This window comes from Phaenicophaeus curvirostris, chromosome 1 (assembly GCF_032191515.1).
Source record: "Phaenicophaeus curvirostris isolate KB17595 chromosome 1, BPBGC_Pcur_1.0, whole genome shotgun sequence".
NCBI classification, from domain to species: Eukaryota; Metazoa; Chordata; class Aves; order Cuculiformes; family Cuculidae; genus Phaenicophaeus; species Phaenicophaeus curvirostris.
The window spans coordinates 16,334,628-16,353,838 of NC_091392.1; the positions used below are offsets into that span (position 1 = coordinate 16,334,628).

Genomic DNA, 19,211 nt, shown 5'->3' on the forward strand with positions numbered 1-19,211 from the left:
TCACATTTCAGAAAAATTCTTTTCTTTCTTGGTTTGCAATTTTTCCTTAGGGACACTTTGCCCCACAGACATAAGTGAAGAAGCAAGCAGCCTGTTGCCCTCAAGCTATAAAAAAAACCCCACAAACTGAGGCATCAGCAAAAACACAAGGTTACTAAATGACAAAGGGGACATGCAGGAATGAAATGCACTGGAGGCAGAGTAGACTGCTGGCGGGTGGAATGATGACAATGACAGCAATGCTGTGGTTGTCATCACCTGTATTACTTGAACTTAAAATTAATTTCCAGTGATGGCTATAGAGAAGTTCTGAGGTGATTTTCTAAATCCCAAACTTCATGTTTCGATCTTGAGTGTGGGATAAGAAAACATGTATAAAACATATATTTGATTGAATTTTGAAATTCCATTTAAAAATGGAATTCCAATGGAATTCCAGCTGGGCCCTAGCACTCTCTCAGGAGGCATCAGCATGAACTTGTACCACAGAGACCAGCCTATCATGAAGAAAATAACAGAACCTCACTAATACAGATACTTGTCATGAGACACATGGAAGAATTAGATCTTTATACAAAGCTGGACAGCTCAAAATATTTGAGGAGCTATGACAGAAAGCAAGTGCCTTGCTAGTGGCACTAATAGCAGCCCTGAGCTGTGTGAGGTGGAACACAGGAGCAAGCCTCCACCATTCCCTTCCCCCGTCCTGTTCCCTGCAGACCCTTATTTCCAAACCAGAAACTTAACTGTGCGTCCGCACCTCCTGAGCTGCTGTTTCTCAGGCAAGGGGACAACAGTTGCCACCACCTAGATCTGACCCAGGCTAAGGCACACTGTGCTAAAAATGGTTTGCAAATCACCATGGTGTGTGCACTTCATCTTGGAGACCTGCTGTTCCAGGGTTCACACCCTGCTGAGAATCATCAAGAATGTCTGATTTATGGTAAATACACCAAAAAACCAAAATCCTTGATCACACTGCAAAGTATTCTGTGCTAAGTGTCATGGGGGAATAACCAAAACAAAGACCTACCACATCTGCATCAGAGACCAGAATTTGGCCTTCTTTTTCTAGGAAAGCCATGCCTAGTTTCAGCACATTTTCTTTCCTAGAAGCCTCCAGGAAGACTCAAACTCAGCAACCCTCCATCAGACATGGAGATGCCAAATGCTGCACTGATCCCACAGGACCCCTAATGCAGACAACTCCTCACTTCCTTGGGCAGAAACTAGCTGCACATTCTTCACGCTCTATAAAACACACCTGCTGCTCCTTCCTCATCCTTTACTATTGAGGTTTTACACATACACCTACATTGTAGTCAATCAAAGAAAAAAAGCAATAAAACTGAAAGTGCTCTCTCTCAGCAGAGACTGCCTTTTTGCCAAGAAAGTTGATTAAAGTTGCACATTCATCCCTCATTTGAGTCAAAATCCAAAAAAGTCAGTGGGATTCTTTCCACTGATTGAAGAGGCATAGTATCAGGCATTTTTACTATAAACAAATCACTAAATCCTGTCAAGTCCCGTGGAACTAATTTGCTTATATAAGTAGTGAAAGCTGCTGTTATTTGTGACAGCATGCTAGCTATCTTTTTTATTATATAGGCGATCTCTAAATTATTTCAAATAAATAATGAGTGATTTTCAGTCTTAACTGCAATCTTCTGTTACCTATCCCTTACCTATCTCTTAATCCCTACAATTTGACATACATTCTATGGGATGTTAATGACAGCTGCACACATGACAGCACATGAAGAGGTTTTTGCATCCTACCTTGCTCACAGTTTTTCCCTCCGTAGCGTACAGGGCACTCACAAATGTATGTGTTCCACTTGTTGATGCATGTGCCTCCATTCTGGCACCAGCTGGTCTCACAATAGTTCCTCTGTGCTGCACAGCCTGAAAATCAGGAAAACAGTTACTTTGCATGGTTTTAACAAGAAAAAGTCTCTGAATGATTGTAGCTGAGATTTTATGTAAAAAGAAGGCATGAACATTATAGATTTGGGGCGTTTTTTATAATATCCTTCAAGTCAGTGAAGCAAAATGTAGATAGAAAAAGTTTACATAAGCTGAGCCAGCGTCAAATTCATAAAGACAAATCTATCAAGGGATATTAAATAAAGCCAGTGGGCTGTCTATTCGTTGGGACTATGAGAAAGTTTTTAAAAAATATCAATGCACGCTAGTCCTGTTTTTATACTCTTTATCTAGCACCCACTGCTGAAGACAGGCAGATCAACTGGTGCTGTGACTCAGCACCACTGTTCGCAACTTACTGTCATCTAACTGAGGCACTAGCCAAGGAAAGCCAATATGCAGTGTTACACAGTGAACTAACGCTATTGTACACCATTGCCTTAAACTACGTGAAAACGTGTTTCTAAATGAGAAAAAAAAATATCTATCCTAAAGAAATCACTTAAAGGTTCCCCTGATGCATATTTCCCTATGACATAACTGTTAAAAAAGGGCTGCAAGACAAAAGAGCAATTTGAAGCTTATGCTACGACTCTCTTTTTAATCCACAATCAATGTAACGTACCTAAGAACCACAATTTAGCTCTTACAGAACTTCGGGAGATTGGAAAGAAGGGACTTGCAGCTCTTGTGTGTAAGAGGCAGTTGGAAGATGATGAGAACATTTTGTACACCAGAACTATTCCTTGACAGGTATCCAGGTACCGGAAACCAAATCAGAAACTCCAAAAGGCTGCTTCATAAAGCAGGTTTCACATTTGGAGGACTGCAGAATTTGATTTACAGAACAAATATGATTTATGAAAAAGTCATTAAAAACATGGTATTTTTCATTAATTAATCCCACCGGCTTTCAGAGCAAAGTGACATGTAAAAGGTAAAAGAAAAAAAAAGAGGAAAAGTTCATTTAAGAGTGAAATCGTAGCAATGCAGAAAGTCTAAACAAGCCCAATCCTTTTCTATGTGCTGTTTAACCTTGTAAGTGTGTGCTGGGCCATGGGCTATTGTGTGCGTTCCTGACGCAGGCGTAGACTGCACCTTGCTCAAACAAATGAGGTCTGGATGTAGTCATGCCAGTGATGTGGTGGCAGCACAATGCTCAGCAGCAGCTCCAGCCTCTGCCACTCAGTCTGGGGCAAATGCTTCCCACTCAGTGACCCCTCTGTCCCCTGCCCCTTCCCTGGGGTTCCCCCAGTGTCGGCTCCTTTGACATCCTAAGCCCTGTTACACAGACACCTAAGGCGCAGAGCTTTCTCCTGTTGACTTTTGAGGCTGTTGTCACTCATACCTGGCAAGGTGCCATTATTGGCGATGAAACTAGCCATGTCGATTGGTTTGCTGTCGATAGAGAGGTTCCTCATGCAGCCTACAAACTGTCTGTTGTGCACTGGGAAATCTTCAGGCAAGTTTGGGACACCGCCAAGGAGGAGAGGGCCAGTCAGATCCAAAGATCTGGAGAAACAAACAAACGCTCATGATTTCTTGCATACAGTTTGTTTTGGTTTGTTCTTTATTTTACTTCTTCCATAAGCACATCTGAGCTGTTTAGTTTAACCATGTTGTCTCTGCTACATCAGCACTTCCTGAGTTTGTAATCATAAGACCTTTCAGAAACACTGTAACTTAAGAGCTGTCCTAAGCATACAGGATCCAAGGACCTGTCCCTAACAGTGGCAAATACGAAAAACAAAATGAAAATTATGAAAAAAAAATTCTGCAGCCACAGACCACTTCTTTCTGACTCCTGTCACTCAGGGGCTGTCTTAAGCTCCTCAGCACAAGGACTGAGATGCTGCAGATTTTGATGTAATGACTTAATTATTATATGCTGCCAACCCTCCTTAAATCCTCTGAAGATCTTAGTCTTAATAACATTTGTTACAGGCAGCTTCCAGTGAGCTACTCCACACTGTGTGACAAGTAAATAATTCGATTAGTTTGAACCAACCCTCGTTTTTATGGTCCCTCCTTCTCTTGGTATTTTAGAGCAGTATGTGCATATCAAGTCTTTCTGCTATAACTCATTATTTTATCTCTCTGCTATGTTGCTTGCTGTCCATCTCTTCTTTAAATTCAATGCTACTAATTGTTTTGGTCTTTCCTCACAGGCAGGCCAGTTTTTTGGTTTTTGGGGTTTTTTTTTAGTAACTAATGGTTTTTCAGTGGCCTTCTATACCTCCTTTATTTCAATCTAGTTTTAAGATAGGACTGTTAACTCAAATGATGGAAGTAATAAGCTCTTCAGTCATTCCCTTTATTCATAAAGTCAATAACATTTTATTTGCCCTGCTCTCTACATTTTCATACTGAACTGTGCATTCCCCTTAATGTGCTGTTTTTTTCATGTCAAATCATAACTGCTTTTCTAACTTAGTTTGCCTAGAGGTTAATAACATACCATTGTTTCTCCCCTGAAAAAAGAAAATGAGTGAAAAATGTGTATGTAGGGAATCCTTACTTCTTTGAACCGGTCTGAGTCCCCTGTGCAGCGCAGGTGTAGTTTCCAATGAGGCTCCCAAAGCGCACAGCCACTGCCGTGTCACAGTCATCCACAGTCACCACTGCCACCTTCTCTCCTGAAGGCCCATGAGGAATTCCTAATCGCCCAATGTTGGGCTTCAAGAAATAACATGACATACATCATATAATGATACATGCAGATAGGATTTAAATGCTGGTTCAATCAGCCCAACAACATACTTCTTCCTAGCTAAAACAGGATATATAAATAAAACAACAGAAGTTAAATTGACCTATGACATCCAGGCAAGAAAAAAACCCAAACATATCTTCAAAGGAAGTTCACACATGCTCAATGTGATTCACAGCATGGTCACAAACAGCTTTGGTCTTTTCCACTGCTGAACCACTTTGGCTCAAATCACTTCTAAGAGGAGTTTTCTTCTCAATAGCAAACTACTAAATTCTGCTCACTTGAATTTTAACATCGCTTCGGCCCAAAGACTGAAAACCATAACATGAAGTATGCATCACAAACGAAGCTAAAGGCTTAAATAAAATTTTCTCTGATGGGGGTACTCTCCCAAGGCCACCAGCAACTGAATACAGGTTCCTAAAAAGGCTGTAGTGAAAGGTTGTCTGATCACTGTAAGGCAGCTTAGATGAAGACTACAAATTCCAACTAAAAGATGGAGGGCATGGAAAACCACTGCTTATTGCTGAGCCAGCTGAGAAGCCCCTGGTTCTAGTCACAAGAGAATAGAGATCAGTGACCCTTGGAGATGGACAATCAAAAATAATGGATGGATCTGCACTTGCTCAAGCAGCCTCTTTGATTCAGGCAAACAGACTGACACCAAGGGCGGTGCAGGAAGATGGGAAGAAAGTGTGTTTTAGAGTGGCAATAAGTGCTCAGGCTTGCCCTTCAGAGATGCCTAACTTCACCCGGGCACTAAGAAAGTTATACCCACCCAATTACAATGTGCCCTAGTGCACATGGGCCACAAAATTAGAATTATCACACTCAGCTTCACACCTCCAGTTACAAGCTCGCTCCACTAATCACCCTGAGGGCAGGTGCTGTTCTCCCCACTTAGCAACTACCAACAACTGGGGAAATTCAGAGAACATGATAGACAGGAAAGCCTGTGTGACCACTAGAAATCCAACCCCAACCGCCAAGCTGAGCCTCCACCACAAACATATCCTTCATCTTCACTAGTTTTCTAACTGTTGAGGTGTACCCCAGTGTGACTGACAGGAGATGATATCTGCCATGCAGAAACTCAAGACAGATTCCTCCAGTGGCAAAGTACATCACGACTGTTAAAAAGCGTGCATGTACAAAGAAGAGCAAATCAGCCTCAGGAAAAAACTAGCAAATTGTGTAGGTAAACCATTTCCCATGTCCAATGTTTGTAAGAGCTACAGAGTCTTACCACTGGTGCAGAATCTCTGAGTACAAGAGAAGCAATGAGCTGAACACCCCTAGCTTTGTTGCCATTCCTCTATAGGCAAAGGGACACCCCACAGAAGTCATCTCACCAGGATCTGATGCAGACAGGCCACACAACTGAAAGCCCAGAGACGCTTTTATGATGTGTTAGATCAACAATAGTTGTAACCATATGAAAACGGAAGATGGCTGGGCATCGCACTGTTGTTTGTTATAAACTTGCTTTAAAATATATATTGCTCAACTACATACAGAAATCCCTTATTTGTATAGCAAACAAGGAAGCAGTAAGGGGATAAATGCCTATTCTTTCTGTTTCTCTTGTAAACACTTAGATCTGTTAAAATACCTAAAGCCACTTTCAGCATGTGTAAAGAGATAGAGATTTATTTCTAAGGGTAATTACCTCAATGTATAAAAGCCATTTTCAAAATATGTTTCCTGGTGTCAATTCCAGGTGGAAAGTATTTTCCACTTCCTCTAACAAGAACTAATGCGATCACAGAGTTTGGCAGTTATAAAGTATGAGGTTTTGACCTCTCTTGGGTGATATTAAGGCAGTTTTTCTCCTTTCTGATACTGCCTAGCTTGGAACGACAGGAAGCATACATATTTGCAGTGCTGAAAATGTTTTTATATGTAATGATGAAAATGTTAGTGAGCAGCTTTTCAAAGTAAACGAAAAAAATACATAGAAAATTAACCAACTGACAGGCAGACCTTCCTTTCCAAAATTAACATGTTTACATTCTGGGTGCTACTTCCATTCATTTGGACGAATGATTCGATTAACATTTATGTTCTTGTGCTTCACTGAAATAACCCATTGTTTCTTTCATGGGAGCCTTGACAAAGGCAGGGTATTTATTCTCACAGCAGGGGATATCTGCCCAGTGTTAATCAAGACTGCAACCTGATGAGACTCAGCAGTTTGCAGCTGCTCCTTCACAGTCAACTAGCTGCAGTGGCAAATTGATTCTCCCCCACCCCCATCACTTTTATTTAACATAGAAATTTCTCTAGATGTTGACTGGTCATCGCAGTGCAGACCTTTGGCATCTCTTCAGCTCTGATGGCCCCACAGAACCACAAGATGATGAAGAAGGGAATATTCTGGTGAATGAAGAGAGACCTACTGGTAGTTCAAACCATACTTAGTTCAGACTTAGTAGTGATTTTCTGACCATGTTAAATTTGACAGAATAGGCTTTTCCTGAAATGGAAGAATAGGTTGCTGGGAAAGAACGGTATGATTTTCTGAGTGATTTAATGTGACGTGGATCCATTTTTCTCTTATGTGTGGCAGGTACTACACTACTCTTCTCAGCACAAAGTGGAGGGAATATTTCATAACTGAAATAACGTGAAATAAATAAAAGACTGAACAAGGAGTCCTTCAGAACTGACTCATGAAACTGATCTTATTCATTTAATATCTTGATTAATACTAAACACAGTTTGTTAGTGATGCAAAGGATATTTAGAGCATCATGCATTAAAAAAGAATCACTTTGAATATTTGAGTGCTAAAAAGAGAATTAATCACACAATGTGAAACCTGTTAAACTTGAGCCTGACTTCCTGGCTCAGAGACCATCAGCTATAAATGATGAAAAATAAGAAAAGAAACCTTTAATTGACTACAAAACAATTAGGAACCATGGTGTGATTAAAAGGTAAAAAAGGCAATTCAATAGTTGGTTGTTGAAAAGATGAATATGAGGGAAATTTGATGACACTGAACAGGACAGAATATTGTGGGCAATTTTGATTTAATGTACAAAAAATAACTTCCAGCTAGAGCAGATGCACAGAACTGCAGCCAGGGAAATGGAAAGCTTTCCTTATCAAATAGACAAGAAGGACTATCAGCCCAGCAAAGTAAAGGCTGAGGAAGGGAAATGAGAAGATGCTACCACTGTAATGGACACAGTACAAGAACAAAGGAGGATAAGAAGCCTGTGAGTAATGTGGGCTGGTACCCAGCCATAGAAGGGGTCATCGTTGGGAAAGCTGTAGGGGTGGAAATTATAAAACAGAACTTAATTTGTTTGTGATTACAGAAGCTGGTGTTAGCAGAGGACTGGCCTAGGTTTGAAAGAAAATAAATAACAGGAAGAAGCACTAGGAAAACACACAAAGAAGCAAATTGCCAACACTAAATGACAGCACACATACTTACATATCAGGCATGATCTTTGTCACTGTGGAATCCTACTGGAGCAAGACTGATACCTAACAGTAGGAACAGCTAACACTAACCAGCATTAATTCACACTATTATTTTCTGGGAATATGTTCAAGGAGTTAAAAGCCAGACTTTCATCTGGGTAGTTAGCCCTCTTTTCTGCCTGTCAAACCCATCTCCCGAAACACCATGCTGCCCGAAAGGCAAGTTTCATTAGCTCTGCCAATTCTGCACTCATGAGTAAATGTTCAATGTGGTGTATAGGAATTTACCAGCATGACCCCCATTAACAGTAATGCATGTAACTGAGTTCCTGCTCATGGGGCTGAAAATTTACCTTGCACTAACTCTAAAGGCTGCCTTTTTACTAAGTGCTTGTCCAGAAAGAGCTTGTAATTCAAATTTCAAAGACCACATGCTGTAAGAGTGAGTAGCAAGAAAAGGTACCAAACAGTGCCTGCAAGAGAACTTGGGTCTCCTTTAAATAAGCTATGAAAGAAGTTGCTTCATCCTGGACTCAAAAATAAAGGAAAAACAACCAGCCCTGAGTGGTGCAGTGTATTATCACCATCACATAGTGATCCTTCAAACATTCTGTGCACCTCTTATTGATGCAGGTTGTGTGTGTTGTATTGACCCCGATGTTTGCTCGTTATAAATGCATGCAGAGTCACTTGAAGAACAGAATAAAGCAGCACTGACTCAGGATCCACACGTGAAAGCAGAAGCCACCTACTTTTCTCTCTATATCCAAAACAAGACTTGAGGAACATTTCTGATCCTCAAATAATGGCAATTAGTACCTAAAACTGTATAGAATGTTAAGAAACTTAACTTTGCCTGACTGAGCTTTCATGAAGGAGATTTAGTCATTCTGATCTATGGGTGGGCAATCTCGAATCTTGTGTCTAACTCATGACATTTTCCCTTGCCCACAGAGAGTCACAGGCGGACTGCAATTGCAGGAATGACAGTTTGCCAAGATGTCTTTTGAAAATTGCAGCTCCCTTTCTGAACACAGAGGAAGTAGAAGTCCTCTACTGTCCTCTCTGGTAACCTGAAGGAGTGACCTTCTCAAGCTGCTAAGGTGCATGTAACTGCCTTTGGCCACCTGCAGTGACTTTCTCAGGTTGCAGTGAGAAAACACCACCATGCAGGTATTTCACTAGTGATGCCAAATCTGATTTTCGTGGAACTCAAGTATAAAGCGATGAACTGTTTGGACTTCTCCCCACAACTTCAACAGAAAGAAACACATGTAGATTCTCCCAGGTGCATGTAAAAACCTGAGAAACTTAATCTGCAAATTTGTGTTTTATAAATGGAGACCAGATAGAGGAGAGAAGGTCATCAAAACACATCTGTTCATAGTTTGCAAATCTACTGCACAAATCTACTCCCATTCCACTTAAAACATCAGAGACGTATTCTCATGCATCTCAGTTTCATTTGGATTCTCTATTATTTTAAAGTAAATATTTAAACTGTGAGAGCCCGCACAGTTACTTATTAAAGACACAGATGGTCTAACAATACACAGTGAATGGAAAAGACATACAGATTAATGGACGATAGAAGTGTTGTCTTAAATATTTGACCGCTAAATTTTTACATTATTAATACCACTGTTTTCAAGAGTCACAATGCAAAATTCTTGAAGTTTAAGCAAATAGTCCAATCTTTGTTAGACTTATTATGAATAAAACAAGATAAGATACTGTACACGTAGTATCAATACTAAAAAGTCCAAAGGTTTAGTCAATCAGCAGCAGTGATGACACTAAGATTCCTGGATCGCACCCTGTTATTAGTTAATTTACAAGACAACAGAGCTTTTCAAAATGTCCCACAAGCACTTCCTTCACCTTTTCCCAACTTCCATTCTTAGATAAAAAATTGCCACTTTTCACAGAGATGGAAAGAGAGTCCTCCAAAGTCACAGATACTCCCTGGACTCAAACTGAAAGCTGTGCTCTCCAGCCCAAACTTCAGCCACGAGGACTTCCATCTGCTCTAACCACCCACTGAGTCTTTTGAAGGAAATGACAGCTGAGGAGACAATTCAGCAGTTAGTATGGCCAAGACTTTTGAGAACACAAACTGGGAACCCTTGCAAATGAGACACAACCCACCTCGCTATGCTTGGAACAAGGAGACTTGTTTTCTTGGAGGACAAATATAAAGTTGCATATTGTAAATACTGCATTTGCTCAGCTCACTGTACACGTTAAAAAAATGTAACTGTTTTAGAAAGCTGGTATTTTTAAAAATGTTTTGTGTAGCATGGCTTAATATGCTGTGCTTGGCTTCTCTGCCTTTTTAATAAGTGTAAATGTGCAAAAAGAAAAGCCATCCTGAAGGCAGTGCCAGCCTTTCAGTGTTTCCAAGAGTTTGCTTTCTTTACAATAAGTTACCCTTCTGTTTTTGTTAATCAGTAGCTAATGATTTATTGACTGTTTGGAGTGGTTAAAGGTTAAAAAGAATCTGTTTCCTAGTTATTTTTAACACACAAAAAGCACTCCTCTGCATTGTTACTGTGCTGGTTCAGACCCCACCACCCCCAAAGGAGCTGGGTGGAAAATTCTTCCTGTTTGTACCCTTTGGGGCTCTCTGCTTCTCAACGCTTCCAGCTACAGCAGTAATGGGAAAAAATGGAGCAACTGGCATCAGGTCCCACTGGAGGCTGCTGATGGGACTCCAGCCATCGCTGGGGTCTCCCCTCGTGGGTTCCCTGGAGCTCATTAGGCAGCCCGCCAGCCGCCCCCCCGCTCCTTCGTTAACCCGCCGGCCTCTGCTCAGTTATCTAACACAGAGAAAGGAGAAACCCCCTCTGATTCCCAGGCGATGCTGTGCTGCTTCAGTGGTCAAAAAGCTCATTAATGGCCTGTCGTGGCAGCGGTCTCCCCGGGCAAGCGTCTGAGCACGGCCCCCCCGCAAGGAAAATAAATAAATAAGCAGGGAAAAAAACTAATGGAGAAAGCACTGTGCTCGCAGTCCCAGGGCGAGAGACTAGCAAACGCTGGAGAAGCTCAATGCTGGACTTGCAGATCATTCTGATCAATCATAAAGCCCCAAATTAGTCCAGATTAAGAGAAACCATTAATGTTAATCTGTACTTTTAAAAGTTTCTCCCTACAACTTTCCAGAGCACCTTTAAAATAAGATGGTGTGAAGAACTGAGAATCTTTTGTACATTCTGACTAGTCACCAGGGAAAGGCAGGACAAATCATTTCACATAAACCCCTTATCCCTTTGATGTATGTATCTCCTTTATTACCTGAATATTTTAATGGTATTTCTTTATACAAGCTTGGCTCCAGCCTGTAAAGAAACTTGAGAGCCTATGACAGTAAAAAAGAAAAACAAAAACTTCTCATTGGTGAGTGAAAAATGCAAATCCTGAAAAGTCACCAGACCAGTTCGTTTTCCTAGACAAACTCCCTGCAACACCGACCTCAGGATCCAGTGAGCCACAAAGTCAAGCGAGTTTTACTAGCCTGATTTGTTATCTCCTTCACAGCCACATCCAGAGGCTAAACTTTGATATTCAAAGCTTTTGGGCAGCTATGAGACACCGCACGTATGAACCACACTCCCAGAATTGCTGCTGCTCTCTCAGTAGCAGAGACAGGGAGCAGCCCTTCTGTCCCACTGCAGCAATAGCGTGGTGAGGCTGTGAAAAGCCATGGTTACACACACACAGCATCTAGATGAGCTCCCTCCCTCCACAGAGTGCAACTAGTATTGTCACAAAGATTCAGCTCCTCGAAGTGTTTATTATTGGATTTGACTAATTTTAGCAAAAGCTGCTGTAGTGTTGATGGGAAGAATGAGTTCTCCCTACCTGTAAATGGAAATTTTATCCTCCAATTTGTATTCCCAGATGATTCTCAACTCTTTGATGTCGAATCAGTGATACAGCAAGAAGAACCTATTTTGGCAGTGAGAGACCATGCCCACTCCTCAAGACAACATCCAGCTTTCCATGTGAGAGACACCATTCATCAGGGTGCTCTGCTGTTGCAGATCCCATTGTCTGCCCTCTGCAGCCCTCTCCTCCCCTCTGATCTGCCCCTGTGGCTGATGCACCTTCTCCCTGCCCACTGAACCCTTTTTCTACCTATTTTGCTGCCTCCCTCTCTTCCGCCAACTCTTCCATCAACAAGGATGCTCTTCCAGCATCCTTGGAGAACTGGAAAAGAAGAGCATGTGAGGAATGCTGGAAAAGCATCTTTATTCTCCTTCACATGCTCTCCTCTCCCAGTTCAGCAAATCCTTCTCCCTTTGCTATCTGTCCCTATCTACCTGCCAAAGTACCATTCCCCCAAAATTTCAGCTTTACATACATCTTGTATGTTTTGCGACTAAATTTTGCATCCAGGATGCAAATGTCATTACTCTCAGAGTCCAAGAAATACCTAGAAATAGCATAATCTGACACTTAGTCACAGCAAATAACTCCTCCTCCCTGGACTCCTCCCTGGTGACATCTTGACAAGCAAACTGCTGCTCAGTGTGGGTGATGGGACACAAATGTGTCTATAAAACCCAGGAATATCACACTGCTTTATGGGATACCCTCTCCATGTCTGGGTTTTTATGAGGGTCTCCCAGTACGCACACACTCCTGCACAGCCATGTAGTTGCAAAGCACTGTTTCCCCTCACTCCACAGACAGATGCAAAACACCTGAAAAGTTACTGCAAATCAGTGAGTTACTGTAGATTTAGTGTGTGATTAAATGGTGATAGCAGTGCACTTCAAAGCACTCGCACCAAATTCCTGAGGTGCCATTTCAATGACTGCTGGCTTTGCAGAAGCCCTGCCAGGCTGTGCTTATGGTGAACCAATGGCCATTCAGACTCTGCCAGCTCTCACCGGCATCTCCTTAGCCTTCAGAAGGACCTGAAAATCACCATTTTGGGAACTGCCATTAAACCTCTGAGGAGTTTTGCAGCATGGAGGTGTTAGGACAGCTCAGCTCAAGTAAGACCGTCTTAAGGAGCATCACCAGGTGCCAGCTTCCCCAGGGTGATCTGAGAACCATACACCATGGGGAAAACCACATAGCTGAGATCCAGCTCAGGTGTGGGGTGGGCACAAACCTAGAAGCATTGTGGCTGTAACTGGGTGTTTTAAAACCTGGAAGGAGTGAGAGGAGTAAGCTTTGAGCAGCCTTGCTCAGGATGAGACTTCTAGACTAGAAGTGGGGCTCAGGCTGGTTTTGAAATGGCATGGCCCCTACTGTCACTCAGAGCAAAAACCCTGGGGACGGTTTCTGAAAAGTTATTGTTTGCATTTGCATAAAAAAATCACTGCCACAACAAGCAGTGTTTTCAGGTGATGCTAGTAAACTCTGCAAGAACACCACTTCCAAAAGCAAGTGGGAGAGAGAAAAAGCCTGGGCACTAGGTAAAGGCTCGCCATGCACTTGCACATCTGCCAGAGAGATTTCTCAAAGCTGTTACTGAGAGCTGAGCAACTCAGAGCTGGGGAGCAGGACACACTTTGCATCTCAATGACCTCTAAATGACTTTCACTGCTTTACACTTTCATTTCCTGAGACATAGATTTAGAGGCAAGTTATTTGTTATTTCATGTCAAAGCAAAGGAATGTTGCTCCGCCGCCAAATCCTGATTTCCTTTCCCAGATATCAGTCACTTTGCACTTACCCTCTACCAGAAAAAAAACCCCAAAATCAACAAAAACAATTACTACTAATTGAAATCCACATCAATAAATATTGGTGGAATTACAGGGAGAGGGCTTTTAAAGTCCAGGCTCATCTGTGCCTGTTCTGCAAGAGCAGGTCAACTGCCTCCCCCAGCCACTACCACCTGCAAGGGCTCAGCAACCACATCCAAGCAGGACTAAGAAAGAGTAAATATTAGCCAGGTGGCCCTTCAGTGCTTTTCAGGAGATGTTAGGAATGTAAATGGTTGCCACAGGCCAGACCAAAGTCCCGCTGAGGGAGTGGTAGATGCACATGGAAGAGCACAGGCAGAGGGCAAACAATGCAACACTTCTGTGCTCTTGGTTCTTGGCTTCCCGTTTGCAATACCTTAGCCAGAGCAGGATACAGGTTTTCACAGCATCTTGCCACATTATATGGATGGAAGGGATCCATGTTATCATCTAATCAGCCTTTCGCCTTCTTCAACCAGAGAACCTCACTCAGTGAGTCCTGCCTCAATAACATAGCTTGCACTTGAGCTAAAATTTTCCTTTAGAAAGGCAAATACTGAATTGATTTAAAGATTTCAAAGGCCAGCAAGATCACCAGAACTGTGGGCAGATTATTGTGCAGACTATATACCTTCACCATTAATGGTATTATATATTATTTCTAATCGGAACCTGTCAAGCTTCAGTTTCTACATATCAAATCTATGGTCTTGCCTAGACACAACTTTCATTAATCATCTTCTGGATTTGGGTGGAAGAGGATGAATTTGGTCCCTGCAAGGACAGAAGTGTCTGAATCTTCCACCAGAATGCCAGGAAATGACTCATAAACTGAACTATTCTTGCAGGGATTACCTTTTCTCATGGCATTTTAAAAACTGAGTTCTGAGCATGTAGAAAATTATGTTTTGCATTCAGATATGAGGAACATATTTTATCTGTTTGACTAGGACAACATTTTGAACTTTAAATGTAAAACCCTGGCATGCATTCAGCAGTGGAAAATCTATTTTCCTTCCCTTCCTTTAGCTGCTTGCAATTTTAACCGCTAGCTTTCTGGGTTTTTTGGGTTTTTCTTGTTTTTTTTTTTAAATGGCCATGCCCAGTATCATCAAAATACATAGTATAGATAAACAGCAGAAATGCATAGGTACAAATTCCTAATATCCTCCTGTTGTACCTGTGTCTCCAGCACTACCTACTGCATGCTTCACAAGTGTACAAGCCTGCACGATCATCTGCCCCACAAAAAGAATGATCATCTGCTGATATGGTAACTTTTGTTCTTAGAAAAAAGTTGTGAAAAAAGTATCATAACCTTCATCTGACTAACAATGTTGGTAACACAGTAAAAACTCCTTGACAACTTGAATTGAAACATAAATGAAACGTGGGTCCTTCAGGATCCTGGTTAAGAACATTAGTTGTCGCTAGCAAAGAAAGTGACTTTTTCAATTTTCTTCCCCTTATAACTGAAGAAATCCCTGCAACTTTCTCTGTGAAGAAGAGGCCCCACACTTAACAAAGGTAACCACAATTAAGTCCTTTTCAAAATCAGAGCTAACGACTTGACTGCCGTCATGCTCCCTATGTTTTTGGTGTCCTGCAAACTTTCCTGTGCTTAAACTATGGCAGAACTTTTGATCATGTGAAAATGCTGTAGAAGGAAAGGAATCCAGCACAAATTGATGATCTGGTGATCTACCAGCAGCGCTTTACTGGAAGTTAGCACTGTCCACTGCCTCCTCCTCACTATGCCACCAACAGCCTTTATAACCCTGCAGAACCTTCCTCTATTAAATATTCACACTGAGATGAGTGATACATAAAGGATAAAATTAGAAATATGGCTAAATCTTAAGTAAGAATATGTGATTTATTTTAAGAGGAAGTACTAAATCTCAATATATTTTTTGCCTTGCATACTTGAGACAGTCTTTAAAAGCTATCTTAACAGTTCTCAGAGATATTATGGATTTAGATTTGGAAATGCAGATCCACAAAACTGTATTTCTTCATGGAAAAATATGCTCAGAGAAGTAGGTTGTTCCTAACTGAATGACATTTTCAGTATTTACAGTATCCTCCCCCTTCCCCCCCCTCCCTATTTGCTTAAGATTGCAATTAACATTCTGTGTTTTTCTTTACCAGACAATGCCAAGCAATGCTAGAGCAGGCCTGTGTTGATCACAGACGCTGTAAACACAACAAGTCACTCTGAGCCAGCAAAATGCAAACTCTGGTGGGGCCCACATCTGCTCAACAGTGGCATTATCATAATCTTCAACAACTGCATTGTTTATTTAGAAAATCTCCCTCAATCCCTTAACAAATTAGTCTGGAAGCCAACGGGAGGATTAACTTCAGAAATTCTCCCTCAGATCGCAATTACATCTACTCAGATGTCACGAGTGATAGATATTTGCATAAGTCATACCCAGCCTTTATTACTAATTGCATTTGCAGTGATTTGACTTCTGTTGGGGTCTGTCTCTTCCAACCGAGTTACAAAATGCAGCACTCAGCAGGAACAACCACAGCCCGATGTGAGAGGTGTGCCCAGCACAGGGTGTAATACCTATCTATGAATTTAATTGCCAACCACTTTTCCAGACTATTCAGATTAAAAAGTAAACGATACTGCATGGTGTCCTGGATACTTTCAAGGCAAAGTCTTTCACCTTGGGTACAACGGCTACAAGTTATGTCTAACTGGTGGCAGATACGTGGCTTTTCTCCAAGGAGCTGGCAATCCCTATTCAGCTGCAGGCATGTGCTTGCCCCATAAATCACCCATGGTGCTGGCAGCCTCCTTGGCAGACTCAGCAGGGAGACCAGGAGCTGAGCAAACAAGGATTTTATGCTGGGATGGGAGCCTCCCACCTGAAGGGCAGCGCGGCAGTGGGGTGGCACAGGGAAGCCTGCAGTGAGGTGCTATTTGCCTGTTGGTCCTGGAGGGACAGGGTGCTGCATAGCCAGTACTTCTGATGAGAACTAGCCCCCTTAACAGGAGAGAAAGCAGTAAGCAGTGTTTTCCGTGTCTTTTGACACAGTTGTCACAATCTGAGTGTCACTAAAATGTTGGTATCTGCCTCCTCCGACCCCAAGGCAAAGGCGCAAGATTGACTATTCGTCCTGAATAAAGAATAATTATATTTCCATAACAGGTGAATTTGCCAAAAGATGGATGGATGAGGTGCTGAGGGGCATGGTTTAGTGGTTGATAGGAATGGCTGGACTCGATGATCCTGGGGGTCTTTTCCAACCTAGTGATTCTGTGATTCTGCAAACTCTGTGATCAGAGAGGGCCTGCGTTTTCAGAAGGAAATGAGATAAACTATCTGTCAGCTCCACAGGCACCCGGCACAGGGGCATATGTAACATAGCCAGCAGGGCTTGTGCTCATCTCTGCAGTCTTGTCAGAGGTTGCTGTATTCCATCCTACCCTTTTCAAAACAAAGAGCTACATTAACCTCTTCAACACAGACCAGCGCTACTCCCACTGCCTGCTACTGCCCATGCAACTCCTGCTTATGCAAGGGGCTTGGATCAAAGGCCAGGTCCTGTCTGCATATGGCAGGGGAATGCAGGTGGCCACCGAGCTTCCAGATGTCCAAGAACACAGCAGCACAGAACCCTGTATATCTAGACTTTTAGGATATGGCTGTGTCACTCCACTAGTGACTGGTGGCCGAATGAAATGTGATCCCATCTGGCTCTTGGGTGAGGGGACACGGGGGGACCTGAGTTTTCAAAAGAGAAGTTTTGTGTATGCACCCTTAAGTCCTTCAGAAGTGCTCTGTCTCTGGTCACCACTAGTCAGTTGTGTGACACATGCACCTAATGATGCTCAACAAAGGCAAGTGTAGGATCCTGCACCTCGGGAGGAATAACCCCATGCACCAGCCTGTATGTGTTCCTGTGCAACCTACTTCAGGTGAACCTTCTTTAGCAGGGGAGTTGGACTAGATGATCTCCCGAGGTCCCTTCCAACCTCTACCTTCCTGTGATTCTGTGATTCTAGTAAAACAAAGACAGTGATGAATGTTACAGATTTGCTATAAAGATAATCTTAAAGATAACTCTGCTAATGAGTTGCAAGAGTAACACATGTAAGAGAATGAGAAAATGCAAGGCTTGTACAAGACTGAACCCAAGAGCTTGTATTCACCACACATCAACTGAAGCAGATGTTCTGCATAAGCAAGGCACACTCCAGCAAGACGCATCATGGTTAAGGCAAACCTGTGTCATCTTTCTGCTGCAGTGTGCAACTGTCCCCACCACCTCTGCAGCCGCCCCGCAAGGATGCTGCTTCCCAGGTCATGCCTCCCTTGGGAGCTCAGTGGGTTCATCAGGCTCCCTATCAAGTTCATATATTTAGCCACTCTTCTCTTTTTGCTAGACCTGCTCTGGAAGGCACCTGTGCAGAAAAGCCTTTCAAGCAAATGAACTGGCTTAACTTTTCTATTTCATTTAGAGAATGGAGGGGAAGAACCCAAAGCCCAACAACCACTCCTGTATATCTCCAACATGGCCAGGTAAATGTTGCAATTTTTGTCTCAAGGCCTTTCCTCCTGTCCACTATGTAAAGTCTTTATCCTGAAGCTGCTGAACACCAAGCCTATTGCTAAGTGCTTCTTATTTCTTGCTTAGTGTTATGGCTTAATGCCAGCGGGCAGCTGAACCCCACTCAGCTGCTCACTCACCGCCAGACAGTGGAAAGGGAAGGAGAATCAGGTAAAAGTGAGAAAACTTGTGGGTTGAAATAAAGACAGCTCAATAGACAAAGCAAAAGTCATGCAGCAAGCAAAGCAAACCAAGGAATTAATTCATTACTTCCCACCAGCAGGCTGTTGTTCAGCCACCTCCAGGATAGCAGGGCTCCATCGCACATAATGGTTACTTGAGAAAGCAAATGCCATAACCCCAAACGTGTCCCATTCCCCCCTCCTTACTTCTTCTTCCCCCAGCTTTTATTGCTAAGCATGACATAGAATAATCATAGAATCATAGAATAACCAGGTTGAAAGAGACCCACCGGATCATCGAGTCCAACCATTCCCATCAAACACTAAACCATGCCCCTTAGCACCTCGTCCACCCGTGCCGTAAACACCTCCAGGGAAGGTAACTCAACCACCTCCCTGGGCAGCCTGTTCCAGTGCCCAATGACCCTTTCTGTGAAGAATTTTTTCCTAATGTCCTGCCTAAACCTCCCCTGGCGGAGCTTGAGGCCATTCCCTCTTGTCCTGTCCCCTGTCACTTGGGAGAAGAGGCCAGCACCCTCCTCTCTACAACCTCCTTTCAGGTAGTTGTAGAGAGCAATGAGGTCTCCCCTCAGCCTCCTCTTCTCCAGGCTAAACAACCCCAGCTCTCTCAGCTGCTCCTCGTAAGACCTGCTCTCCAGCCCCTTCACCAGCTTTGTTGCTCT

The 19,211-nt window shown here is 42.6% G+C and overlaps 1 protein-coding gene across 1 annotated transcript in view; it reads right to left on the reverse strand.

Annotated features, from left to right (window-relative positions):
- Positions 1-19,211, reverse strand: part of CELSR1 (cadherin EGF LAG seven-pass G-type receptor 1) — a 180,227-nt gene that overhangs the window by 45,521 nt on the left and 115,495 nt on the right. The window contains exons 6-8 of the mRNA XM_069849837.1: positions 4,445-4,602; positions 3,275-3,438; positions 1,780-1,905 (exon numbers count right to left, since the gene is read on the reverse strand). Of these exons, the coding sequence (XP_069705938.1) occupies positions 1,780-1,905; positions 3,275-3,438; positions 4,445-4,602 (448 nt within the window). The remainder of the gene's footprint in view (positions 1-1,779; positions 1,906-3,274; positions 3,439-4,444; positions 4,603-19,211) is intronic.